General features: G+C 39.8%; 3 protein-coding genes and 1 long non-coding RNA gene across 11 annotated transcripts in view; 3 read left to right on the plus strand and 1 right to left on the minus strand.

Moving 5' to 3' along the window:
• cse1l (CSE1 chromosome segregation 1-like (yeast)) overlaps positions 1 to 23595 on the plus strand; it is a 287251-nt gene that overhangs the window by 177490 nt on the left and 86166 nt on the right. The gene's annotated exons all lie outside the window — the stretch shown is intronic.
• LOC122980182 (G-protein coupled receptor 61-like) lies at positions 1236 to 5725 on the plus strand. The gene has a single exon (XM_044347951.1). The coding sequence runs from the start codon at positions 2056 to 2058 to the stop codon at positions 3457 to 3459; it is 1404 nt and encodes a 467-aa protein (XP_044203886.1). The 5' UTR covers positions 1236 to 2055; the 3' UTR covers positions 3460 to 5725.
• Positions 7094 to 13423, minus strand: LOC122980222. The gene is made up of 3 exons (XR_006403009.1): positions 13341 to 13423; positions 10340 to 10464; positions 7094 to 7926 (listed from the first exon to the last, which is right to left on the minus strand). It is a non-coding gene; the product is annotated as an uncharacterized LOC122980222 (long non-coding RNA).
• The window catches only part of LOC122980157 (AMP deaminase 2-like), a 32907-nt gene continuing 19073 nt past the window's right edge, over positions 9762 to 23595 (plus strand). For 3 of the 8 annotated variants that reach the window (XM_044347908.1, XM_044347909.1, XM_044347910.1), the window contains exon 1: positions 13342 to 13868. In XM_044347908.1, the coding sequence (XP_044203843.1) occupies positions 13418 to 13868 (451 nt within the window). In that variant the 5' untranslated portion in view covers positions 13342 to 13417. Of the gene's footprint in view, positions 10111 to 10345; positions 10432 to 11654; positions 11674 to 13341; positions 13869 to 22335; positions 22714 to 23595 lie in introns of those variants that run through there. The other 5 variants (XM_044347915.1, XM_044347911.1, XM_044347912.1 and 2 more) reach the window with 5 other exon arrangements.

Below are 23595 nucleotides of genomic sequence, written 5' to 3' on the forward strand. Positions count from 1 at the left end.
CCAAAGCAGCAGACAGCTGCATCAGGAAATATTCTGATTCAGGTACATAATGCTCTCTGCCTTGTTCTCTCTCTTTCTGTTTCTTCCCCTCACGCTCCCTGATTCTCACCACATTTTCTCGCTTGTTCTCATCCTCTTCATCTAATCTGATGATTATATACTGCTGAGTGCAATGAATAAATCTAATTCAATTGTAATATGATATACAGAACGTTGGCCTTGCTTTATACAGTGGGTGTAATGCATTAATGATTAATATATCAATGAGTAGGCGGTAAGACATGACTAAACCAGGCAGTGGGGTTAAACTGAATTGGGAGTACCCCTGTGTGTGATTTAGAGACATAGCTTACTGAGCTCATTCATAGGTGATGAGGGAGGTTAGAGCTCAGTTTTTGCCCTGATTCCTTCTGTTATCACTGAATGCGAGGCAGAGCACCCTGGGCTTTTGTTACATCTGTGGCAGAAGGCATATATTGTAGTAAGCAACTGGATTTTCTTCATCTGACACATGCATATACCAGCAGCCACCATGTCTGTTGGTTGTCTGTAAAGGCTAGGCACAGCTGATATGCAGACAGCTTCTGCTACCTGCAAATACCCTCAGGTTTTCTATCTGAAACAGTAAAGTCACCAGTAGTCATGCCAAGTGATCAGGGCTTTCTTGGTGGCAGATATGCTATTGCGGTACATGTACGCAAGTAAAAGCACACACACACAAAAAATCACACCCAGGGGTTTGGGTCAATATAGCGCCAACACATTACTGGGTTAATGTTACATAGAAAGCCACTCAAGACAAGGGGCGGTTTTGACCCAGTTTAGTGTTATTTTTTATTTTACTGTTGGGATATTTACCCAAACTTGGTTTGTTATTGATTGTTAATAACTTGTTTATCTTTTGAATGTCATATGCACATCGTTTTGTACAAGAAACAATACATTTGTGACCATTTTTAGCTAAAACTTGTGTGTAACACTGGGTCAAAATAACAAATTGCTACTGGGTAATGAGTGTAGTGTTTTCTTAGTGTGTATGTATATAATCTTGAACCTGTGGTGTACACATTGACAAGGCCTTCCAGAAATCAGCAATTGTATTTTTGTCGGAAAACATACTCATACACAGTCAGTTTACACCCTGTGTACGCATATAGATTTATATCATAGATTTCACAGCAGGTGTAGATATGATGGAGAAGGGCGATTACCTATTTAGTGATAGGATTGGTTTTGGGGAATTATCTTGCATTCATGCATTGACAGGATGTGTGCTTGAAACACATTTATCACCTGCAGCTTCTCAGCAAGAACCAGACTAGATTTATCTTTGACATTTTTTGATGTTAATGAAAGTGTAAAGAAGGTGATCTGAAACCCTTTATTTTTCTAGAGGATGACTGTTATGATACACATGTGCTTTGGACATTTTGATTTGGTTGCAGAATCAGGAACCATGACCTGTTCAAGTGGCTCAACTGTGAATGAATTCTAATTGTTCAATTCATTTTACTCACTCAGTTCTATCAGCTAGCTGCTAAAAAGGTGGCAAATGTCCCCGCCTTGAATAATGCATACTTACATGAGTTAATTGGTTTGAGGGTTGGCTTTGGATTACCTTATCAGTAAGATTGCCTTAACAGAGATTTGAGAAGCTGAGGAGGATTTTATAAAACTTCATCAGAGTGAATTAATCTTAATAATAGCTGGGGCAAAAGTGAGACTTAGCATGAGCAACTGATTGGTAGGATTTGTTCAAATAAACCAGAAGTGCAAAAAAAGAGGTTGTGTTAGGAATACAGATGAAAACAGGTACACAGACTTATCATACTCTGTCTATCTTTTTTCTTAGGGTGGGTTGTGACTGATGGCAGACATGAAGATTTAGTACATTTGTAAAATTTGAACCTCCTGACGATCACATCATCCTTCGGACTACAAGGCAGCTTTTGACCTCATTTTCAAGCCGCTGTTCTCTGGCCGTACTTCCTGGCTGTGAAGGATGGGTGATGGGCCTGTGACTGATTCTGCCTGCCTGCCTCATCCCACCCTTCAATGGAGCCAACGTGGAACTCCTCCCACCCACCCCCACAGCTCATGTCCAACGTGTCTGCCTCCTCTCTGCCTGAGGGCTGGGCTCTGTCCCAGTCGCTAGCCCTGCTGGCCATGCTGCTCATGGATCTGCTAGCTGTGGTGGGTAATGTGGCTGTCATGGCGGTCATTGCCAAGGCCCCACAGCTCCACAAGTTTGCCTTTGTCTTCCACCTGTGCTTGGTGGACCTGTTGGCAGCCCTGGTGCTGATGCCCCTTGGCATGCTCTCAAGCCGAGCCTTCTTCGGGGAGGCCCTGTGCAGGAGCTACCTCTTCCTCAGTGTGTGCCTCGTCAGCGCTGCAATCCTCTCTATCTCCGTCATCAATGTGGAGCGTTATTACTACATCATACACCCCATGCGCTATGAAGTAAAGATGACTGTTGGCCTAGTAGCTTCGGTGCTGGTGGGGATATGGGTCAAAGCCCTGGCCATGTCTGCTCTGCCGCTGCTCGCTTGGTTCCTGCAAGGTGGAAGAACTCCTCTTCTAGAGAGTAGTGGGGTTGGCGGAGGAGGAGGTGGGGCTGTCCCATCTCCCCCTGCTCAGGGTCACAGGCGCTGTTCACTGCATTGGACAGGGGGAGGGTCAAACCGCTTGGCCTTCATGGTCCTCTTTACTCTGGTGTATTTCCTGTGTCCACTGCTGGTCATTCTTGTTGTGTACTGCAATATGTTTAAAGTGGCTCGAGTAGCAGCCATGCACCACGGGCCTCTGCCTACCTGGATGGACACACCTCGGCGCCAGCGGTCGGAATCACTTAGCAGCCGCTCCACGATGGTTACTAGCTCTGGTACAGGGACTGGGACAGGAAGAGCAACTCCGCAGCGCCCCTTTGGGGGAGGAAAGGCTGCAGCAGTGTTGGCAGCAGTAGGTGGACAATTCCTTTGTTGCTGGCTGCCCTACTTTACTTTCCACCTGTATTCAGCACTTGCTGCCAGCCCTCCGGCCATGCTGGCCTCTCTGGAGGAGGTGGTCACCTGGATTGGCTACTTCTGCTTCACCTCCAATCCCTTCTTCTATGGCTGTCTTAACAGACAGATCCGAGAGGAGCTGGGTAAGCATCTGCCTTGCCTGTTTCGTCGAGCAGGGTTTGAGGTGGAGGATAGACTTCCCAGCCGTGAGGGATCCATAGAGGAGAATTTCCTTCAGTTTCTTCAGGGCACTGGCTGCAACTTGGATCCTCAAAACTCTCACAGCACCTCCAGCCCTAAGGGGGAGGCCTGCTGCCCCGTGGCTCAGTCCCAACCACCTGAGCCAGCACAGCCCATACCCATTGATTTCCGTATCCCTGGACAAATTGCAGAGGAGACTTCAGAGTTTATTGAGACTGAACAGGCGAAAAACAACCATATATATACAGACAATTAAGTTTTTAACATCTTTATTTTCTGAAAATAAGTCTAGTTTTGATCATTCAAGTGTTTAAGGAGTCATTTCAGTGAAAAAATGTTGAAAGCTGGCCAACAGATAACTCAGTTCATTTAAATGACTTTAAATTGTATATTTGAATCATTGCACTTTGCCTCATTGGTTTTCATCCTAGTTTTTGAAAACAGTCACGATGACACAGTTAAATGCAGTTGTTTGAGATGCATTTCAAACTGTTGTTTGTGAACAGGGAAATTACTGCTAGAATTAAAAAATGGCTGTATTTTGGCCTTCCACACAACCGCTCAGCTCTGTACAGTAAATGACTCAGTGAATTATTATTGATGTAACTTGTTAAAGCCTTTTTTAATTTAAAAAAATCACATTAATTATTGTTTGATTATATGAAGGTAACTGAATAGTTTTCAGAGTTAAATGTTTTCAGAATATTCCTTTTGATCTCAAATTAGGAAACACTTGAAATACACAGGCCCCCTCTCATTTAATGACTTTATTATTGTGCAGCGATGTTCTGCTATTTCAACGAATTGCCTTCGGTATTCATAAATGAAGATTAAATGGTTCCACACACCAACAGAGTGTATATGTTAATGCCAAATCATTAATTTCTTGAGACTCTGGACAGTTGATTATTTTTGAAAATGATTTTGTAAATGATTTGGTAAACTGTAAGTAAAGTAATGTCACAGAAGACAGCAATAAAATACACAAAATTATGACCATAAAGCAGGATCCATTGAAGGAAAAGCACTTCTGTCACTTTTGATTGGTAGTTGGGCTTTCATCAGTGATAATGCCATTTATAACCCTTAAACTAATCTGATCATATTGGATTAGGAGGTATACATATTGTGGCCTAACGGTCATGGAAATGCTACAAGTTGTTTACAGATAAATCTCTGAATTTTGTCCTCCTTTCTTTGGTGCTTGTCCAAACACATCCTTTCCTAAAAGCAAGCCAGATCTATTGCGACACAGTTTAGGATTTAAGTTGAGTTTATAACTCATTTTAAGGGTCACCCAGCTTTCTATTTATCAGTGTATTTGGACATAGATCTTAAAAAAACAGTGTTCTCTTGATGCACATGATTCTTTTCCTTACATCGTTTGATGTACTAAACTGTATGTTATGTTTAGTAAAACTGTATAAGTGTTGGTTGTGTATATCACTCTGCACAACCATTTTTCTTTTTATTGGTGAGTACTTGTTATGAATTTCATTGCAAGGAGGCTGATGTATTTTGACCCGTATGCAGTAACTGCCTTCTTTGTGTGTTTTTCAGCTGTGGAGATTATTATCCTGGAAGAAGAATACATTTAGATTTTTTGACAGGGTTTTTTAAAGTACCTCAGATGCAGGGAAAAAAAAATATTATCCAGTCCTGTGCAGTTCCATGTCAAGTATGATTCCTGCACACTATTTTAATGTTATGACAACATTTCCTTGTTGAGGTTTTATTTGAAATGAGGGTGCAGACTTTGATATTGTTTTTCAACTTGAGCTTGATGATGAGTTGAAGTAATATTTTATAGCAAACTGTTAGGGATAATACTATATGTGGAAATGTTTTATTGAAACACTTCCTTTCTTAATGTGGATACAGGGTTTTTAAGATATTTTTTCCAAAGGTTGTTTTTGAGTGACAATGCCAATCCAAAATCAAACTTGAGCTTGATAATGTTCTTTTCATCACGTCTAAAATATCCCAAAACTGTGAATGATGTTGAATGTTTGTGTTAGGGTTTTCACTTGTTCAGAGATAGTTTTTTCTAAAATAAAAGAATGACCACTGTACTGCAATGATATGAATGTGTTCGGAAAATATATGGCTAAAATTTGAGCGAGAGATACTGTTGTAATAAAGAGTTTCTATGTTTGTAAAACATTTCCGATGCATTTTCATAATTCTCCCTAAAATATGAGGTTTCTGTCACAAATAGTGATACCAAATACCTGCTTTACATTTAGGGTCTGTAAAGCATCTTTTACTCAACATCTCAGTGTTCTGTATTTGTACTATGTAATTCAGTGTGTGTGGCATAATCTCCCTGCTTTGCTTTGATATCCCACTGCAAAGAGGAGGGTAGGAGGATGCAGTTCAAACACTTTGACCTTAAGGTAACATTTAAACTTCAAAGGCCAAAGCCACTGGTATGACCTTCATCAGAAAGGAAAGACTGATAGATAGAAAAATAGATTTGTAAAAATGTAATGAATTACATTTGCACAACTCCCAACTCTCTGTTTTCTCCCACTGCTCAGATATGGACCTAATCTAGCCTTCTTGAGAGCAGAATAAAATGTAGAGATACTCAATCTAAACAAATCCATCCTGCTACTGTTTGATGCTATGTTTCAGTTGGAAGATGCTGGTGTGCGACAGGCCTCACACCTCAACGATGGACCTCAGTCAAACCGCCCCCAGCTTCACCAGGCTCTGCTATCCCCATGGAAATTATTACCTAGTGACATTTCTCAGTGCTGTAGTGGGCGGTAGGAGGAGCCTGCTCTATTCAGAATCCAACAAGACACCCTTATCTGTGACTTCTTAAAATATATTCCAGGCTAATTCAGAGCTGACGTTTGTTTTTGTTATTTTATCACAATCTGGGATTGCTTTTGTGAGTATTTCATACTGTAAACTCTGATATTTTGGCTTCCCACATTCTGCTGTACTCTGTGTTTAGTTATTACCTTTCATTGCTTCCTGGAAATGCTGGAGTTATTTACTTTCATAACTACGGAATATACAGTGCCAGTCGAAAGTTTGGATACACTTTCCCATTCACTTGAATGAGAAAGTGTATCCAAACTTTTGACTGGTACTGTATATGTAAACATAAAAGATATATTCTGATACAGAAGATTTTAGTATCATAATCCAGATTCAGAATTATTATTTCATATTGTGTGAAATGTTTGTATACATAAATGTGCTTTGTATAAGTAGACTTTTAGCCTTGCATTTACGTTGGTTCTTTTTTCAAAAGTAACAATTATTTTACCACTGTGCTATTTTAAAGTAATATGCGTAAATAGTGCTGCTGATAACACCAGTTATTAGGAATGAAATCAATCTAACATGATGGCGAGAGATGAAAGAAACGCAAAACAAAATCCGAAAACTGTTTTTGAAAATATACTACACATGTATATGTGTTAAGATAAAAGCTAATTGCAACACATAAAAAAAGAATTCCCTAATACAAGAAAAACAGAAGCAATGAACAAAAGATGATGGCAAATAAGGGACACGACATGTTCCTGTAACAGATTTCAGAAAGCCAGTGACACAGTGGAGAATAGGTATGCCTGTACAGTACGACACTGTGGCTACATCAGCATAAGGTAAAGAGTGTAAAACATTTGTCAGTATGTACTGAGTGCTTGCAGAAGGGCAAAGGGCGTTTGGCTGGAATGAAATGATGAATAACAACATGGAGAGTGTGGGGGTGCACAGGGAGCCAAAAGAAGAAGTGAAAGAGGGAAGTGAGAGGGGCATATATATATGTGGATATCCTGAAGAAAAGGCAAAATACAAAAGTAGGTAGTGCTTCAGTTTGTTATGGAACAAAGATTTGACAAATTAAAAAGACCAAAGTGGAATCTATACAAGCTTAAAACCGCTTTAATTGACATTTTTAAGTTACTTGGGGGCAATGGAACCAGCTGTAAACACTCACATACTGCCACCTATAAAGTAGGTGTACATGTTAGCAAGTACTGTACTGTGCTGTAACAGTGGAAATCATTTGGAGTTGTGTTTGTATCTACATATTTACCCTCCTTTTAGCTCTGTTTTGGTCTCCACCAACTCCTGCGAAACATATCTGACCCTTTAGCTGCTTAATGCTCCATTATGTTCATCAGCTAGTTGCTAACTTTTTCTGTGATGCTAAACTGCTCCATAGAGCTCAGGGGAACTGCCAAGTTGGGTGCCACTATGACCAAGTGACACTTTTCACACTACACTTATTCATTGGATCCGTTGTTAATATAAAAATATGTATTACGGCAGCTTCAATAAATCATTTTTCAAATTAGTTTTACAAAATAAAATCAACATACATCATGTGTAGAGATAGATATTTATGGAGTAGGCCAACTCCAAGAGGGCACATGATTATACAGTATAATGCTGTTAGCCATATGGGATACAGCAGCCAAGGTAAGATTTGGTTTCAAATGAACATTTTGGGGAGATTCTGAGCAGCAGTCCTCAATGTATTCTGCTGCCACTGTAAAGATGGAGAGACCAGCTGTTCCCTCAAAATCTTATTTCAGTTGTAATTGTTATTGACCTTGTCTTGTGAGGCCAATATTGTCACTGAACAAACCCAAAAAGTTGACTCCAGATGGAGGTTGGTCCTTTGCGTCACATGTATCACGCCGCTGTTTATCAAGAAGAGGTGGAAGCAGATGGACAAGAGGGTTGCAGGCAGATTCTGTGGCAGGAACAAACCCAGACAAACATGTAAAAAGGGAGGACAAGACAGTATCTGTTAGAGAGTAAGAGAGAGAAACGATAAAGTAAGGAAAACACAGATAACTTTGTGAAGTGAGTGTGTGCTTCTAAAATATCTTGTGTGTATGAATATAATAAGGTACAATAGCTTTGTAAGAAGGGTTTAATCACCACCTCTGAGGAAAATCATCAGCTATTGCTCTAATTACGGACCAGTTCACAAAACACCACACTACTAGCACGACAAGCTACATGTGGCACCACAGCCATGCATCTACACCTTCAAATCTTATTGATCCCTACTGATCAAATGCTGGTAGTTTACCATTAAAAATGGAAACTTGTACAGTACAAGTGAGCATCATATCAATATCATGTTAAGATAGGATCTGCTTAATTGTTATACATCTTATCTGTTGATTTTAATGCTGTATTACTCCACCACATCATTTTACAGATTTAGTTATTTACAGGTTAAGATTTGTTGTTTAAAAGTCAGTAATATGCATATAAAATGTGATCCTTTGCAATGTACTGCAATGAAACTATCCAAAAGCAGAGCAGCAATGATTATTCAATTCATTGATTGGTTGCAGAAGATTAATCGCCAACTATTTTTATAATCGATTAATCATTTTGAGTCATTTTTTAAAGAAAAAATGCTAAACTTCTGTGCTTCAAGCTTCATAAATGCGAATATTTTCTAGTTTCTTTAGTCTTCTGTGATAGTAAACTGGATATATTTGGGTTGTGGACTGTTGGTCAGGACAAAACAAGAAATCTTAAGTTTGTATTTTGGGCTTTGGGAAATGGTGATAAACATTTTTCACCATTTTCTGACATTTTTTAGACCAAACAACTAAATTGATTAATTGAGAAAAGAATTGACAAATTAATCGATAATGAAATTAAGTGTAGTTGCAGCATTATCCAAAAGTATGTAAAATTATCAAAACAACCTCCACCTTGACCAGCTACAACACTGAAACTATACTTACATGTAGTCGCACCTAATAATAATAATTCCATTATACAATTTACAATAATACAACACTGAAAGGGGCCATTCTGCCTGCATAATGATTAATTTTACTATTACAGATATTATAAGTATGTTTTTGCTGATAATACTTCTCAACTGTTACCTCTGTGTAATTTTGAATGCAAGACTTTACTTGTAATTTAGTATCCTTACATTGTGGTAACTTGAGTATAAGATCTCAATACTTCTTCAACTCCACTTTGAGGAATTGTCCTCAGTGATTGTTAACAGCAAAATGAGAACCAAGTTATAGTTAAATTTCCCCATACCTGGTAATGTAAGAATGACAGTTAAATTCAACAAAACTGACATGGACAAATGGGAGGCCCTATTAATATTGTTAGATGCATCTGAAAATTCTGTTTACTCTGATTTGAGGTATAGTGAAGAATTTCAGCCACAGCAAGTGTAATTTTCAAGACAGAAAGGTCATCTTGGGCTCAAATTGAAGTGTATGAACTTTGGTGAGTTTTCTATATACAAGTGAGGCTTTGACATTCACCATAAAGTGCTGGAAAATGATCATTTTTGATGAGAATTGGTCAAGCAGTCAGTCTTTTTTTTTTTGTTTTTTTTGAGGATGTTGTGGGTAATATTTTAAAATAGAATGTCAGCAAGCTACTGCCCCCTTTGTTTCAGGATACTTCCTGCCAAACTTCATACTTGTATAACTATTTATGCAATTATAGTACCTTAACAATTTGCATTTACATCACTTCGCCAGAAACATGTCAAAAGGGAGTTTTGGGGCCCCTTGAGACCAAACAGCCTCGCGTTGGAGGTGGTTGATGGTCCAAAGTACATGCTAACAGGAAATATAATGGAAAAAAAAGTAGCAAAATGCATCCTGAGGGCTGGACCTGGCTCTCCGGCCTACCCTTTCCCTCTGTGTGTGTGTGTGTGTGTGTGTGTGTCTAACCCCCGACAGGACATCTGGCTGTAATGTATCTGCTCTATTTTAACATTAGTAACCTCTAAACCTTGGAACACAGCGGGCGGCTCCTTTAAAACTTCTTGTTGTTTTTGAGGAAACTGCCTTAAAAAAAACAAACCCACGTGGTCAAGTCAAGGTGAAATTTATCGACAGTTACGCTAACGGCTACTGACGAGAAGTTACGTCAGGTAATAAACGTTAACAGATAGTTTAACTAACTTAACGTCACTGAGGTTTGTAGTGAACAGCTAACGCACTAGCCTATGTGAAACGTTACTATGTAGTAAACTAACGCTAACTTACTAGATAGTTTCCAACTTTACAGTAACAGTAACGTTAATAATAGCTAACAGGTCTCAGTATAATAGGTAACTCATCAGCCCGCTAGCTACGTTATCTCTCGCCAGTTTTACATACCGTGCTGTGTGTTTTCTGCAGGACATTTCCGGTCTTCTTGTGCCACTACAGTCTACATCTGCTGCCAGCTAAGTCTTCAGCTATGTCAGGTGGTAAGTCAACAAGCAGTGACACAGTGCAGACATCTGTCAAGAGCAATTCAACACAAACACTTAACCTAGTTATTGTCGAGGTTGCATAACCCATAATGTTATTAAGATAACTGCTTACCTCAAGCAGCTTAAAACTCCTTCAGAGGTCTCTGTTGGGCACTTTACATTCTTTAGTGGCCTTGCAATAACCAAAGAGGCTTGTACACCCAGTGATACAGGTTTTCTCTATTTTATTAGAATGCTGTAGTCAATTTCTTTTATGTTGCCCAAATATATAAATTTACCTCAATGCTTTACAAGCTTTACATCATACAACACTGTCCTTAGACCCTCCATTCAGATAAGGAAAAACAATCATTACTTGGCCTAATTATTACTGAAGTGTGAGGTTTATAAAAGTAGTGATATTTTCAGATGAAGTCTACAAGTGTTGGAAACTGCCCAAGTAAAATGCAAAAGTAGAGCTTTTGGAGACCACTCAGCAGCATAGTTATATGATCAATAGTCTTATCAGTCTCTCTCCTCAATACTGTAATGTTTCCCAAAGTTGACTTTTCTTCCTAACAAATCTCTCTCAAAGACAAGTGGTTCCATGCTAACCTCTCTTAAATATCCTGGTTTTGTTGTCCTAATTCTTGCATTAAAAAAAAAAAAAAAATACAGATGAGTACGGTTTATCATCAAAAATCTAGTGAAAGTGTAAAACAAATAAACCCCACCGTGCTCAGTTTAAGTTAAATTTTAGCAAATAGTCACTCTCCAGTGCTGTGATCAGTGGAATCGGTGCTATTAATAGTCTAATGCCATGACTGTGTTTGTGAAATGCTAAAATAATCCTGGATTTGCTTTTGTCATTCATAAGTTCATCAATGTCAGCCTTTGAATGTGATGTGCATGTAATCTAATTAGAGAAAAGCACGCTTTGCTCAATTGAGCTTCACGGCATTTTGCAGGTCACATTACTTATAAACAGGCTATACATGGAAAAAGAGAACACTGTGGGGTTTTTTTTCTCTTTTTTTTTTGGCGTATGGCCTCTGCAAACAAAATGCTGAATTCCATGAGCTTTGCTCTGAAGGAGTGAAAAAAAAATCCCCAAGCAGCCATTGATATGCACAGTGGTCTCATTTTTAGCAAAGGGGTGTGCAGACAGAAAGCTTGACCAAGCAGCAGAGGCAAAGAGAAAACCAAAGAGGGAATAACAAGATCTATCAGGGCAACATAATTGCCTTCTGTTTGCAGGTAAGGCCTTGAGAATATAAGTGATTTGGTTTTAGTTAAATGTGACATATTCATGCATTTCATTTTTCTTTTAAACAAAAAGTAGGCCTCTGTTTTTTAGCCTTTGCTGCTGCTGCCGCTGCACCAGATGGTGAGCGTCAGCTCACTCAAAAACTGGGTCAGATTTCAGAAAAGGCTGGAGAAACCCTGAAACAAGATTTTTTTTTTAACTTGGCAAAGATAAACCTTGACTTCTTACACTTTTGTCAGCCACCCACCAGATTCATCTTTGCAGGGTTTTGTTGTGACACTCATTTAATTTGATTGTTTTATGTTGTGGTCTGTTCAAAATCTGCAGGGTGTAGTTTGGGACCGGAGTTTAATAGTTTTCAATCGCTTTGGCCTAATTTCACAGTAATCCTAACAAAAAATATTGCATAGATTGTGCTTTAGTTTTAGATATTAGCATCATAGGTTTAAACGTTTTTAGGTTTGAGTGTCTCAGATAATAAGCCACAGTTGTATGACTAAATATCTGATCCACATATGTTTTAATTTGTTCTAAATAAACATTGAGAATTCTGATAAGACTTGATCATGTTCAGCCTGCACAGTAACTCCAGATGTCAGTTTATATACAACATTTTTTGGCATAATTCTGAAGTGTTTAAGTGTAGTTAGAGGACAGAGTACAGTATATCTTAAAGTGGCTTTTTACCAAGTGCCAGCTCTCTGTACAAATTATCACACTTTATGGCAACATCAGTTTGCCACATTCAAAGCACTTAATGCTGAGTTTCTGTTAGTGTACAAGTAAAAGGTTTGCCTTCTTGCTTATGCACAATTTCAGATTTGGTAAACTGAAGCTGCCTGAACAACGATTGTTTACTCTGAAGGGACACATATGTTTTTGTGCAACTGCATAAAATTTTCTTACCACTAGATGGGGATCTTTACTCTTTTATGTCTCTTGCCCTGACGACTAAGGCAAGTGATGTTTAAAATACACTGTAAGGCCAGTGTCACTGTAGACAGTCACCAGTCAGTGTCTTTCAGCATTTTTGAATCTATATTTATTGATCTGTGACATGAAAACCTCTTAATTGGACCTGACTTTACTGAGCCTAAATTAGAGAATTATCTCAGGCAGTAAAAATGGACTTTTGCGTTGTCTTTAAAGTTATGCACCATTAGAATAACAAAACCACATGAGCTTTGTTTCTGTTGCTTGCTTGGGCTCTGCTGACGTTTGGAAGCTTGTGTGGTTACTACACTTTTAATAAACGTGTGAAATAATTCATTCATAATTCATGCTCCTAAATTACAGCAACCAGTTGAGCGAAAGTTGTGCACGCACTTGACATGGCTTGGATTACTGGCCTAACTGGGCATTGGTTGTCACTGTTTATAATAGTTCATGGCAGGCGGGCCTGTGCTGTGTGTGTTAAGGCTGTCTGTCTCCCCTCTGAATTTTCCAGCAAAGACGATTGGAAGTTCACTAGTCAGCTTACACACTAAGCTGGTTTCTGTGCTTATCCACACTCACCATTCTAAGTTCTTTGTTTTCTTTTGCAACTTGCCGTTCATCTGGATCCTCTGCCTTTTTCGTGGTTGAATACACATTCTCATGTCTAGTGTATCTAAATGCTATTTTTAGATGAGTGGAAAAACTTTTGTCCTTCGCTCACCTTGGCGCTCAGCTGGTGGGGTGTAGTCGGTCTCCAGGCTTGCTGGCTGTCATGCTAACTACAGACTTTGATCTGCAATGCCCTCCTCTGTGAATGTTTTCCCCTGCATCGGCTACAGGAAGCTCATTCCCTGGTTGCTAGGGCAACCAAGGAGGATGGCTCCCAGCAGGAGCTGGGGAAGCCTTGGGCTGCCTTTCAGCTCGTTGCTGTGGAGCATGCCTGCTGACCTGCTGCTGGCTGGGAGGAGGAGCCAACTCTGCAGAGGAGCTTCTACCGGCTCAGTATGGGTCCTGCCGCCCCGCTGCCCCACCGTGAGACAGAGCTCCAGCATTAGAGCTAGTGCTCCTCTCTCCCTCTGCTGGCCACTGCGCAGCTCTGCCTTGCTCTGCTCCAGTAGTAGCAGGAGCACAGGCGGCAAGATGTCATCCTCTTCTTCCAGCTCCTCATCCACCAGCGATGGACAAGGGAAGCCTAAATCTAAATCCTCGTTTCACAAGAGGGGGGGCCTCAAGAGCACCACCAGCCCTGGTGAGTGTGGGTGAGAGGGGGTCCCATAAAAAGAGTGTGAAAACTCTCAGCTTTAATATGACTGTAGAGTCATAAAATTACACAGATGCATGTGCAGTAGCACTGAAGAATTCATGCATGCTCACCAGGAATAATAAGAAATGGAACTGAGTTTACAGAGATGAGGACTGCTGTAACTCTAGTTAGTAGCTGAGTTTTGTTTTCTACTGGATTTTGAGAGATTGGTTAAATTTCACAGTTTGAAGTTCATTCCTCATGCATGCTGCTCTGTGTGGGAATGTAATGCACTTCATTGCAAAGAATATTTTAACTGAACAAAAAAAAATATGGACAAATGCACATTACATGTTCTTGTACACCCTGTATTTTGAAACGTGAATCTAAAAATGGCTGATGTTTTTATTTGATGAATTGTCTAAAATGATCAGTCAGTTACTTACATTTTTGTTGATTAGTTTTCTGTCAGTCAGTTAGTCAACTAATCGTGTCAGTGCTAAAGTAAATAATAATCTTGACTGTTAGGCTAGTAACTCTAGTAACTAGTAACTCAGTAACTGACACCCTGAGCAAAAAGTTTATAATTTAGTAACACCATAGTTAGTAAGTTAATAAATACATTAATACAATAAATACATTATAAGGCAGCCAAACTAAAACATGGATCAGATTCTGCTTTTATGGATTTTACACATATTGCTGATGAAACAATGCAGTGTACAGTAGAGTGTGTTTCCCATATATAGCTGTTATGTAGGTAGCCCAAAAAAATAGACATACATCCATTTTTGTATTAGTTCTTCTTCCTTTAAAAAGTCTTGGAAATGCAGTTGATTTGCAGATTAATTGAAACATTTGGCCTAATGGTGCACTGATGCACAACTGTTAATTAACTTGTAAATTTTAATGCTGTTTTGTGGCAGAGACTTAACACTTAGTGCTGCCCTGGGGTTGATTATCATCAAGTTGTAAACGGATGCTCAGCCCTTAGCGGGCCCCGCTGCCCTCCCCTTGTAGCAATGGCAGTTTATCATGGGTGTCCTGACTATGGCCTCTTCTTATCTCATTAGTTTGGGTTCAACAGAGCAGTGGGATCATTTTATCTTGCAGCTTCGCCTGTGTCAATATGACAAAAATACCTTCGTCAACTGTAGGCACAGAAGCTCGTTACTTATATTAATATGCCATGTGGAGAAAAATAAACTATCATCATATCAGTAACTGGCATACGATGAAAGTTGGACACTATTTTTGGTCTTCTAATCTTGAAGGTTTTCTTTGTTGTAGCAGCTAAAGATGGCTGTATTTCATCTTCCCTTCAAGTTTCAGTTAGATTCCACTGTCAGCATCACAGATGTGATAACTATGTTAAACTTTGATTCAATCTTGTTGAGTGTATTTTAGATTGATGATCTCTGAGAAAATTGCAACAGAGTCCATGTCACTGCAGCTGCTTTTTGAATGGATGGGTTTAACAGACTTTAGCTATTTTACTTGACTTCAATGTATAAATTCTTGTAAGTTACAGGATGAATATGACACTCTCAGATAATATTCTATAAAGAAGATATTTGTTATTGACATTTGCATGCTGGTGAGAACAATAAAATATATATTTTAACACGGTAAACACATACTTTCATATTTTAATTAGGCTTTGTCACAACAGGCCTTTATCTCACTGGCATATGGTGGTGTTTTGCAATTAGCATGTTACTCAGTAGTGTCAGTTCACAAGGTATGCGTAGGAGTTTGATTAACATTTTAGTGTGATGGGAGACAGGCCAAACGATTGTAGTTCTTTCATTACCTTTGATGTTGATGCTGACTGGTCTCTGTGGGGACAAACTAGAAAGTTAAACCAGCAATTTATCTGTGAAGCAATTAAATGTTAATATTGACTTAATTATAAGCTACATCCTCAGTGTGCCATAGCACAGCACAAATGCTGGATATTTTTGGAGGGATGCGGCAGCAGATCTCAGGCAGTAACTCACATTGACACACACTATACTGTATTTGCTGAGGAAGCCTGTCTTTGCTGCAGTAATAAATAACTTAGAGGTCTCTCCATCCATGCAGTCATTTAAGTCCTCTCAATTAGCCGCTTGGCTGAGCCCTCTGCACTCCCAGTCTGTCATAAGAGCCACATGTAGGCTACCCATTACAGTGCTTTGCTCTGACCACACCGGCCTGTTAGCGTTCTCGATGTCAATTTTTTGCTGTAGAATAATCTACTGTAGCTGCATCTTGAGCAGTTGGTGTTATATTCAAGTCATGAACTGGAGGCTTCAACATTTCCTGTGTTCTTTCTCGCTGCAATACAAGAAACAGCTCTGCTCTACTGCATCTATCCTTTCAAGAATCTAGGAAGGAAGTTTCGTTTTTTTTTCCAAATATATTTTTATCTCCAGCACTCGTGCACAGTTGAAACAGTTCTCTTATGTAAGTGTCGGTGTTGATTTGTTGGTGGAAGCATTGATTACCCAGTCAGGAATCTGTCTCTGTCTGCAGGCTGCTCTCTCCCACTGGACCCTCATTGCATCATATGAAGCAGAATATGTAATGTCCTAGCTTTGCAGCCGAAGCTATATGACGTGATATATAGAGGCTATTTAAGTATCTGCCGGAGAGGTGGAGGGAATTCCTCTCTCCAGCATGATTCACTGCTGCACTCTCTGTTGTGATCTGATACAGAGGCTTCTCGCTTGATTTCCACAAACTTGCTGGCCTCTAACTTGACACTACGGTGGTGTGTACCTTTAATTTGTGGGCTGTCTGGTAGTCTAGTTTGTCAAATGACTTTGTTGCAGCAGATTTTCCTTTCAAGTATGTCGTCAACTCAATAACATTTGCAAGGCACTATGATCCCTGACTCGTTACCTGGATATTTCACTGTTGATCCTGTCATGACTTGTTTCTTGAAATTGTGTGTATTCCTTATCACATGACATGCAAAGTCATGCGGGCTCTGTTCTGTTACGCCTGGGAGGCTTTGTTACACTGCTGACTGAATCATTAGCACATCTACATGTTGTTGCCCTATGGACCTGCACAACCGGCATCCCCTGTGCCTCCTCAACTCGTTCTTCCCAACCCCCACCAGCTGGTCCTGCAGTAGACTGAAACATGTGACAAGCAAACACAGGGAGTCCCTCCTCAGTGCTCCATAGCCTCACAGCTGTGGTTGTGGGTGTTACAGCATATTGTAGGGATTACTAGCTTGTGTTTTTTTTCTTCACTACTGAGAGACAAAGTAGCACCTCAGTGTCACTGCACAATTGAGCCTATTTTTCATATTGTTAAACTGTAAAATCTAGAGAATTGAGGGAACTGACTAAATGCTACCATAAAGGTATGGAAGTATTGACTGTATAGTATGGACTGTATATGGGGGGTTCATTTTGGAAAAAATTGCAAAAAAAATTAAAAAAATATTTAGAACATTTTCTGATGAACTGCTTTTTTTCTTCAGTACATTTTAATAGCACATTTCATAAGTACAGTTCTGTACTTGTCTATATCACCACTAGAGGGAGTCTCTGGTTCATAAGTGTTTTGTAAAGACAGACCATCAGTTTTAACTTCTTACCAGGCACCTGTATTTTTTTGCACCAGCCCGAAAATAACTTACCCAAAATAAAATTTTGCTGTTCATAATCGTTGTTTCATTTGAAAGGCAACTCTTTAAATTCTACAACCACAAGGTCAGAATGAGTATAGTTGATCCTGTACCAAAGTTAGAGAGGCTAAAGTGTCCCACAGGTGGGTCATTTAACAGGTTAAACAAGTGGCTGGTTGTCAGTGTCTCAGGTCTTTGCCTGTCCTGCAGTCAGACATGACTGAGGACCAGTTTGCTCCGTGTTTGAGTGGAAAATTCCTGGCTTTTCTTCTGCTATGAATAGCTCAGCTGTTTCCCATGTAACAGAGGAAGTCAGTCAGTGGTGGAAAAGGGATTTTGGAGAACCAGAAATGACGACCTCTTAAGCTATCACAGGTGGGCCTGTTGTTGCAGGGTTGACTAGATAGTCACTAGAGCCGCAATATCTGTCCTTTTAATCATCACCACACCGTAAACAAACACACACTCACATGCTCAGAGGAGCTTGACTCAACATCATGCCATCACACACAACGTATCTATCACACTGGTCTCACTGGGGCGATTTGTAGGCTGACAGACAGTGCATAACACATGGTTATGAAGGGGTTGTATTTCATCACTGAGGTACAGTTAAGCATCCCTGCTCATGCCATGGCTTGTAATGAAGATCCATTTTCATTTAATCCATCTCATTTGATCACAGATGAGCAGGTGTCAGCTGAAGTTTGGTCCCTGCCCGGTTTTTATTGGCCTGTAACCCCAATGAGTCAAGGAAGCACTCACCCACCATTCCCCAACTCGTTGACATAATTATCTCGCAGCTCATATTTTCCCTTTGTTTGGAAACACATGCAAAAACAGTCAGACTGTTAATAGGACCAAGACATCTGAAGATGTTCTAGAGAAATTGCAATGGACAATTTTTCAATTTCTTTTTAAGTCTCCATAGAGTAAAGGATTAATCAATTAATTTATTAAGCAAGTAAATATTTGCTGGTTAATAATAATCATTAGTTGCATGGTGAATATGCAACTTCAGTAAGTTCCAATAAGTTCAATTTGTATGCTAAAGTTTGATTTAACCATAAAAGACTTTCTAGCCTTTCTAGCATTCTTTCATGGCTGTTTTACAGTAATCAAAGTAAAGACAGCAGTAACAAGGTGTGTTCATGTACATGTGGACACATGTACATACTCTATTGAAGTTCCTAGAAACAGGACGTGTGTTATCAGAAGCCTCCTCACTTTTAGTTGTCTCCATGAAGCAACAATCTTTTTATTGCCTCCAGCTTTGTTCCCTGACTCACCTTTGGTCTCAGGAATGGGATATTACAGTAACCTCTTGATGTCGAAGCACTGCTAAGTACTGTGTTACGGTACATGTTGACAGTGTCAAGTGACACAGTGCTCCTCTTTGCTATATTCAGATATGGTGAGAGCAGCACTGACAGAACTGTAGTCTGGATAATCACACAGGATTGGAGAGTGGGGAGGGGGTTGAATGCATGTGTCTGTATCTGTTTCTTCTGGAATGTGAGACTGTTGGTGTGCATCTCATATCTGTGTATAATGATATACAGTTTGTGTGTATTTGTGTGTGATGGGCTGCTGGGAAGATTCATTGTTTTGAGACCATTCCTGAGATACACAGTGCCAGTCTGAATGCTGAGAATCCCTGAGTATTTTTGTTTAAATGTTTGCTCTGTTTTATTCACATGGGAATGTTTGGGCAGAGTTAGAGATTAGGCTTGCTTGACAACAGCCCTAATAATAATGCCAGCTCCTGTGTTCCTCTGGGAGAAAAGGAGCGAAAAGTGGTGCACAGCTCCTCCCGTATGCTGTTGATTAGTCCCTTGGGAAAATGATGAGTTGAGCACAACAGAGGCCCAAGCTGGTATTGAAAAAGAAACCAAACCTCAGACTATTTGGGTAAGGAAAACAGGTCTAAATTAAAATTCACACCACCATTCGGTAGCATACTTCTCAGAGTTTATTGTAGTAAGTAAGTGAAGCCATCAGTGGCATAACACATACTTACATGCATCATTTATCCTTTACAAGGCATGCCATTTCAGTTTCATAACAGAAAGTCACAGAAAACATTTACCTCAAGGTAGTAGTGGAAATTCACAGAAATATCATGCATAAGAAACCCCCACAAGCACTGTAGGACAGGTTGCCAGTCACATCAATCTTCTACACTTCAGGTGGCTGAGAATCACTGGATAGAAATGACATTTATCTGTAGATATGAATACTTTCATCTAAAGCCTCTCAAGTACCTTTCTGTTGACACAATCTCCTTTACATTGTCCTGCATGTAAATGCTCACAAGTGAATGAACTTGAGACGGCAACTCCATTAAATTGGGCCGTAGTCTCAATTCCTGCCACTGTTAAAAGTCATTTTCATATGCTAATAAACTGAATGTACTTTGCAGTTGTAAACTTTGCACCATCAGTCTTCTAGTTTTAAGTAATCTGTGAAAGTGCAAGATTATGTCCAGAGATATTCTATGTTTCTTGATTGTGTTTTCATGAAAAGGAATTTTATGGTTACAATTCTGCACAGACAACATCATTACTATTATTATTTTAGGTATTGAGTAACTCAGGTCACATTGCTTATTGATGCTGGAGCTGGCTTTGGGTTGCAGCAACAGCCTTTTTTGATTGACTTACTGGCTGGAAAACTGCACCCCCTGCACTATGATGAAAACATAAAAATTGACACATCAGTTTGTAAATGGACCGCATTTATATAACACCTCTCTGGTGTTCACCACTCAAAGCCACTGCGAGCCACATTCACACACACACACACCGATGGTGGCAAGCTACCACGCAGGGAGCTGGCACAGCCATCAGCAGCAATTTGGGGTTCAGTATCTTGCTCAAAGACACTTTGACATGCGGACTGGAGGAGCCGGGAATCAAACCGTCGATCTTCCGACTATTGGTCCCAACCCGCTCTACCTCCTGAGCCACAGCTGCCCCAATTCTCATCTTTTGTGTACGAAACTGTTCCAGGTTAATTATTCTTCTTTTCCACTGTGTCAAACTATTTTTAAGATCTGTAATCAAGTTGTACGCCACCACCACAAGCCTCAGTGGAATGAGGACACATTTCTTGCGTTCTTGTATAAGTGAATATCATGAGCAATGTGCTTTCAAACTTCTTATTTCTGTGTTCTTATTAATCATTCAGTGTTTTTTGTCTTTCATGAATTATACTTGCCCAGATAATTTGCTGTATGAAATTGAACCACTGATATTTGTAGCATTTGAGATTAATTTTAGAATTTAGCGCTTTTTGACTTTTTAAAAGCCACATGTTGACTCCATTTATTAAAGACTCTTCTCAAACTTCTTGTGTTTGCTAGCGTGATATTCTAAGTGGTTTAAAGCAAAAGCTCTAAATAGGTTGTTTATTTGTCATGGTGTAGTTAGAACTCAGCCTGTCTGTTAAAGTCCTGCCTACTTAGTACACAGCAGACAGGAAGTGGAGTCATCACTGACCACCACATTTTAAGCACGTCACAAATGGCAGTCAGAGCAATGAGTGTGCTGTGTATCTAAGTCCACACTCGGTGGGTTGATGTTGATGTTGTGGTTCATAGCTACGAAAGTTTCTTCCTCTGTTAACGTCACATACGTCTATATTTGCTCTCTATTATAAACAACCAGACTTCACTAGTATCGCAGGGTTCCTGAGTTATTATGACTTCTGAGGACACTGAGGATTTAGGAATGTTTATATCTCTCTGCCTTTTAAACTGGGTTGGAGCACAATATTAAGTTTGGATATGGTAGTATGAAAGATGAAAAAACACTAACTTATGCGTCAGACGAGTAGAGCAATATTGTCATCATAGTTTCCCCTGAGTCTTGTTGATAATATTGGCTTGACTTTTGTTGCAGTTGGCTCATTTGTATTCGATGGTATTGTACAAAAATGAGGATCTGTCCAGAATTCAGTCCCTGCTGTGGTTTGTGTCTGCCTTTTGTGTGTTTTTCATGCTGATGTGTGTGTATATGTGTGTGCCTCTGGTTTAACCCTTCATCTGGAAAATTCCTTGATGATCTTTGCTTTGAAAATTCACTAAAAATGGAACTTTAATAGAGGTTTAGCAGAGTACTTAAGCACACAGGCCTTCCTTGTGCCATACAGCAGTCATGTGAGAGAAGAGGGAAATAGCCTCCCCTTGCATCATGTGATCGGCGGAGAAAATAACATTGCGTGTTGTATGTAAATGAGCTCTAATGCATGTATCCACACACCTGTATTTAACAAGACAAGTCTTCACATTTTAGACAAACATCTGACAATCACACAAAAATGATTTAAAACATAAAAAAGAGTTCAATCTTGATTGTCTCGCTTGGCAAAAACAAACAAATCAGAACAGACTCATCAAACAGCAAGCATACAAATGAAAAATTAGAGAAAGTAGCACATAATAACAATAAGTCAGAGCAATAAGCAAATTAAAACAGATAAAACCAACAAGTTAGAAAGAATAACAATGATGTTACTGCAGCGCTACAGTGCTGGTAACTACAAAGGATGCAAATAAAGGGATTTTATTGGAAATACTAAAAGGAACATTTATATGCAAACAAAACCTTTCTTTAACAGACATGTTTTGTCAAACATTCATAACATGGTTTACGGTCATGAGATGACTGAAGCAGTGTGTTTCATGAAGAGGTGGGAGGTGTAGATTTATTGGGAGTGGCCAGAGATGCAGGGCCTCCTCCATTTTACAGCACAATAGAGCATAAAGTGGTTCACCCCAGTCCCTCCCCTTTTTTGCCACGTGGTATGTTCCAACCCAGTATTTAAATCCGGGAGCTTGAAGACTGTGCTGTTCATGCACTGAAAACCGGTGTAATCCAGGAAGCAGCTGAGAGACAGAGGCAGAGAGAGAATCAGGGGAAAGGGGGGAAAAAAAACTGCTTCACCATCAAACTGGAGGTTGCGACAGTTACAAAAGGAGAAGCAAAGAAAAGAGAAAATTGTCTGATTCTGGTGTTAGAGCCGCTTATGTTTAGGAGAGAGCACATCCCGTCTCTGTCTTCTCTCTCTTTGCTGTCATTTCTCTCTCTTCCACTGTGCCAGCGGGGGAGGGTGCATCAGCCGTCCCAGGCCTAGTTACATGTCCCAGCATCCCGCAAGAGCTCAGACAAGGCCACTGCGACCGTAACGGATACTGTGAGAACAGGACAAGACAGTGAGATAGAGGTACTGTAACCTAATGCCGATTAATGATAAACAGTACCAGTCTGTTAATGTGAATACTGTTATACTAGAAGTTTCATCAGCTCTGTGTTAGGCATGGTACTTATCACCCTAAAAATAATGCACGAGCAAGCTCATAGTGACAGATGAGGTGCCGGTAAACACAGTTGTTGTGTACTGTAATAGCCTGACAGCATGCAGAAGACAGTAGGTCAGTGTTTTCTTGAAGGATGAACATATGGAAGAGAACACTACATCATGTGTTTGTTAGGTTGGTCTGTTGCTGTGATGCTGATCTTAGTAAAAGCTTGATGTGTTCCATAGTTTATTGCAGTGTCTGACTGTTGCAGTGAGTGAATATTCGGGGCATCTACTCCTCCTGCTGCTGCTGTTTGCTACAGTCCAGTAATGGTGCAGTAGTATTTCCCTGCGGATTAATCACAGAGATTCTTATGAGTTTGCTGACGAAAACAAAATATAAACCATGCAGTATACAGCACACATTCTAAAAGAGTGTTCGGTGAAGCAAAAATGCAGCAAGCAGAGTGTCAACTGCAGCCACTGAAGGTGGAAGAAAATAAATATGTCATTTAGAATCGCAGTTGAATAGCATCATTATTGACACTGTGTTGTTCATCTTAGTCAAATGATCACCTCTAGTGGATGCACTCAGACAGTAGGTGTGAGCAGAGACATGCTGTATAATGCTGGGGTCTCAGTTTTAAGCGTTCACCTGACCATGTCGACCTTCCCGATGTTTATAATGGCATTGTTGTTGTGAGAACAGCTGACATCTGTTTTTGTGTTGGTGTATGTGACGGCAGTGACTAGTGTGACCTGTGGTCTTCTGTTTCCTCTTAAAGGCTGTTGAATAGCACTTGAAGT

This window comes from Thunnus albacares, chromosome 4 (genome assembly GCF_914725855.1).
Source record: "Thunnus albacares chromosome 4, fThuAlb1.1, whole genome shotgun sequence".
Taxonomy (NCBI): Eukaryota; Metazoa; Chordata; class Actinopteri; order Scombriformes; family Scombridae; genus Thunnus; species Thunnus albacares.

Bases quoted from the DNA above. Each gene is read 5' to 3' on its own strand.
- LOC122980182 (XM_044347951.1), top strand. From the start codon at position 2,056: ATGGAGCCAACGTGGAACTCCTCCCACCCACCCCCACAGCTCATGTCC.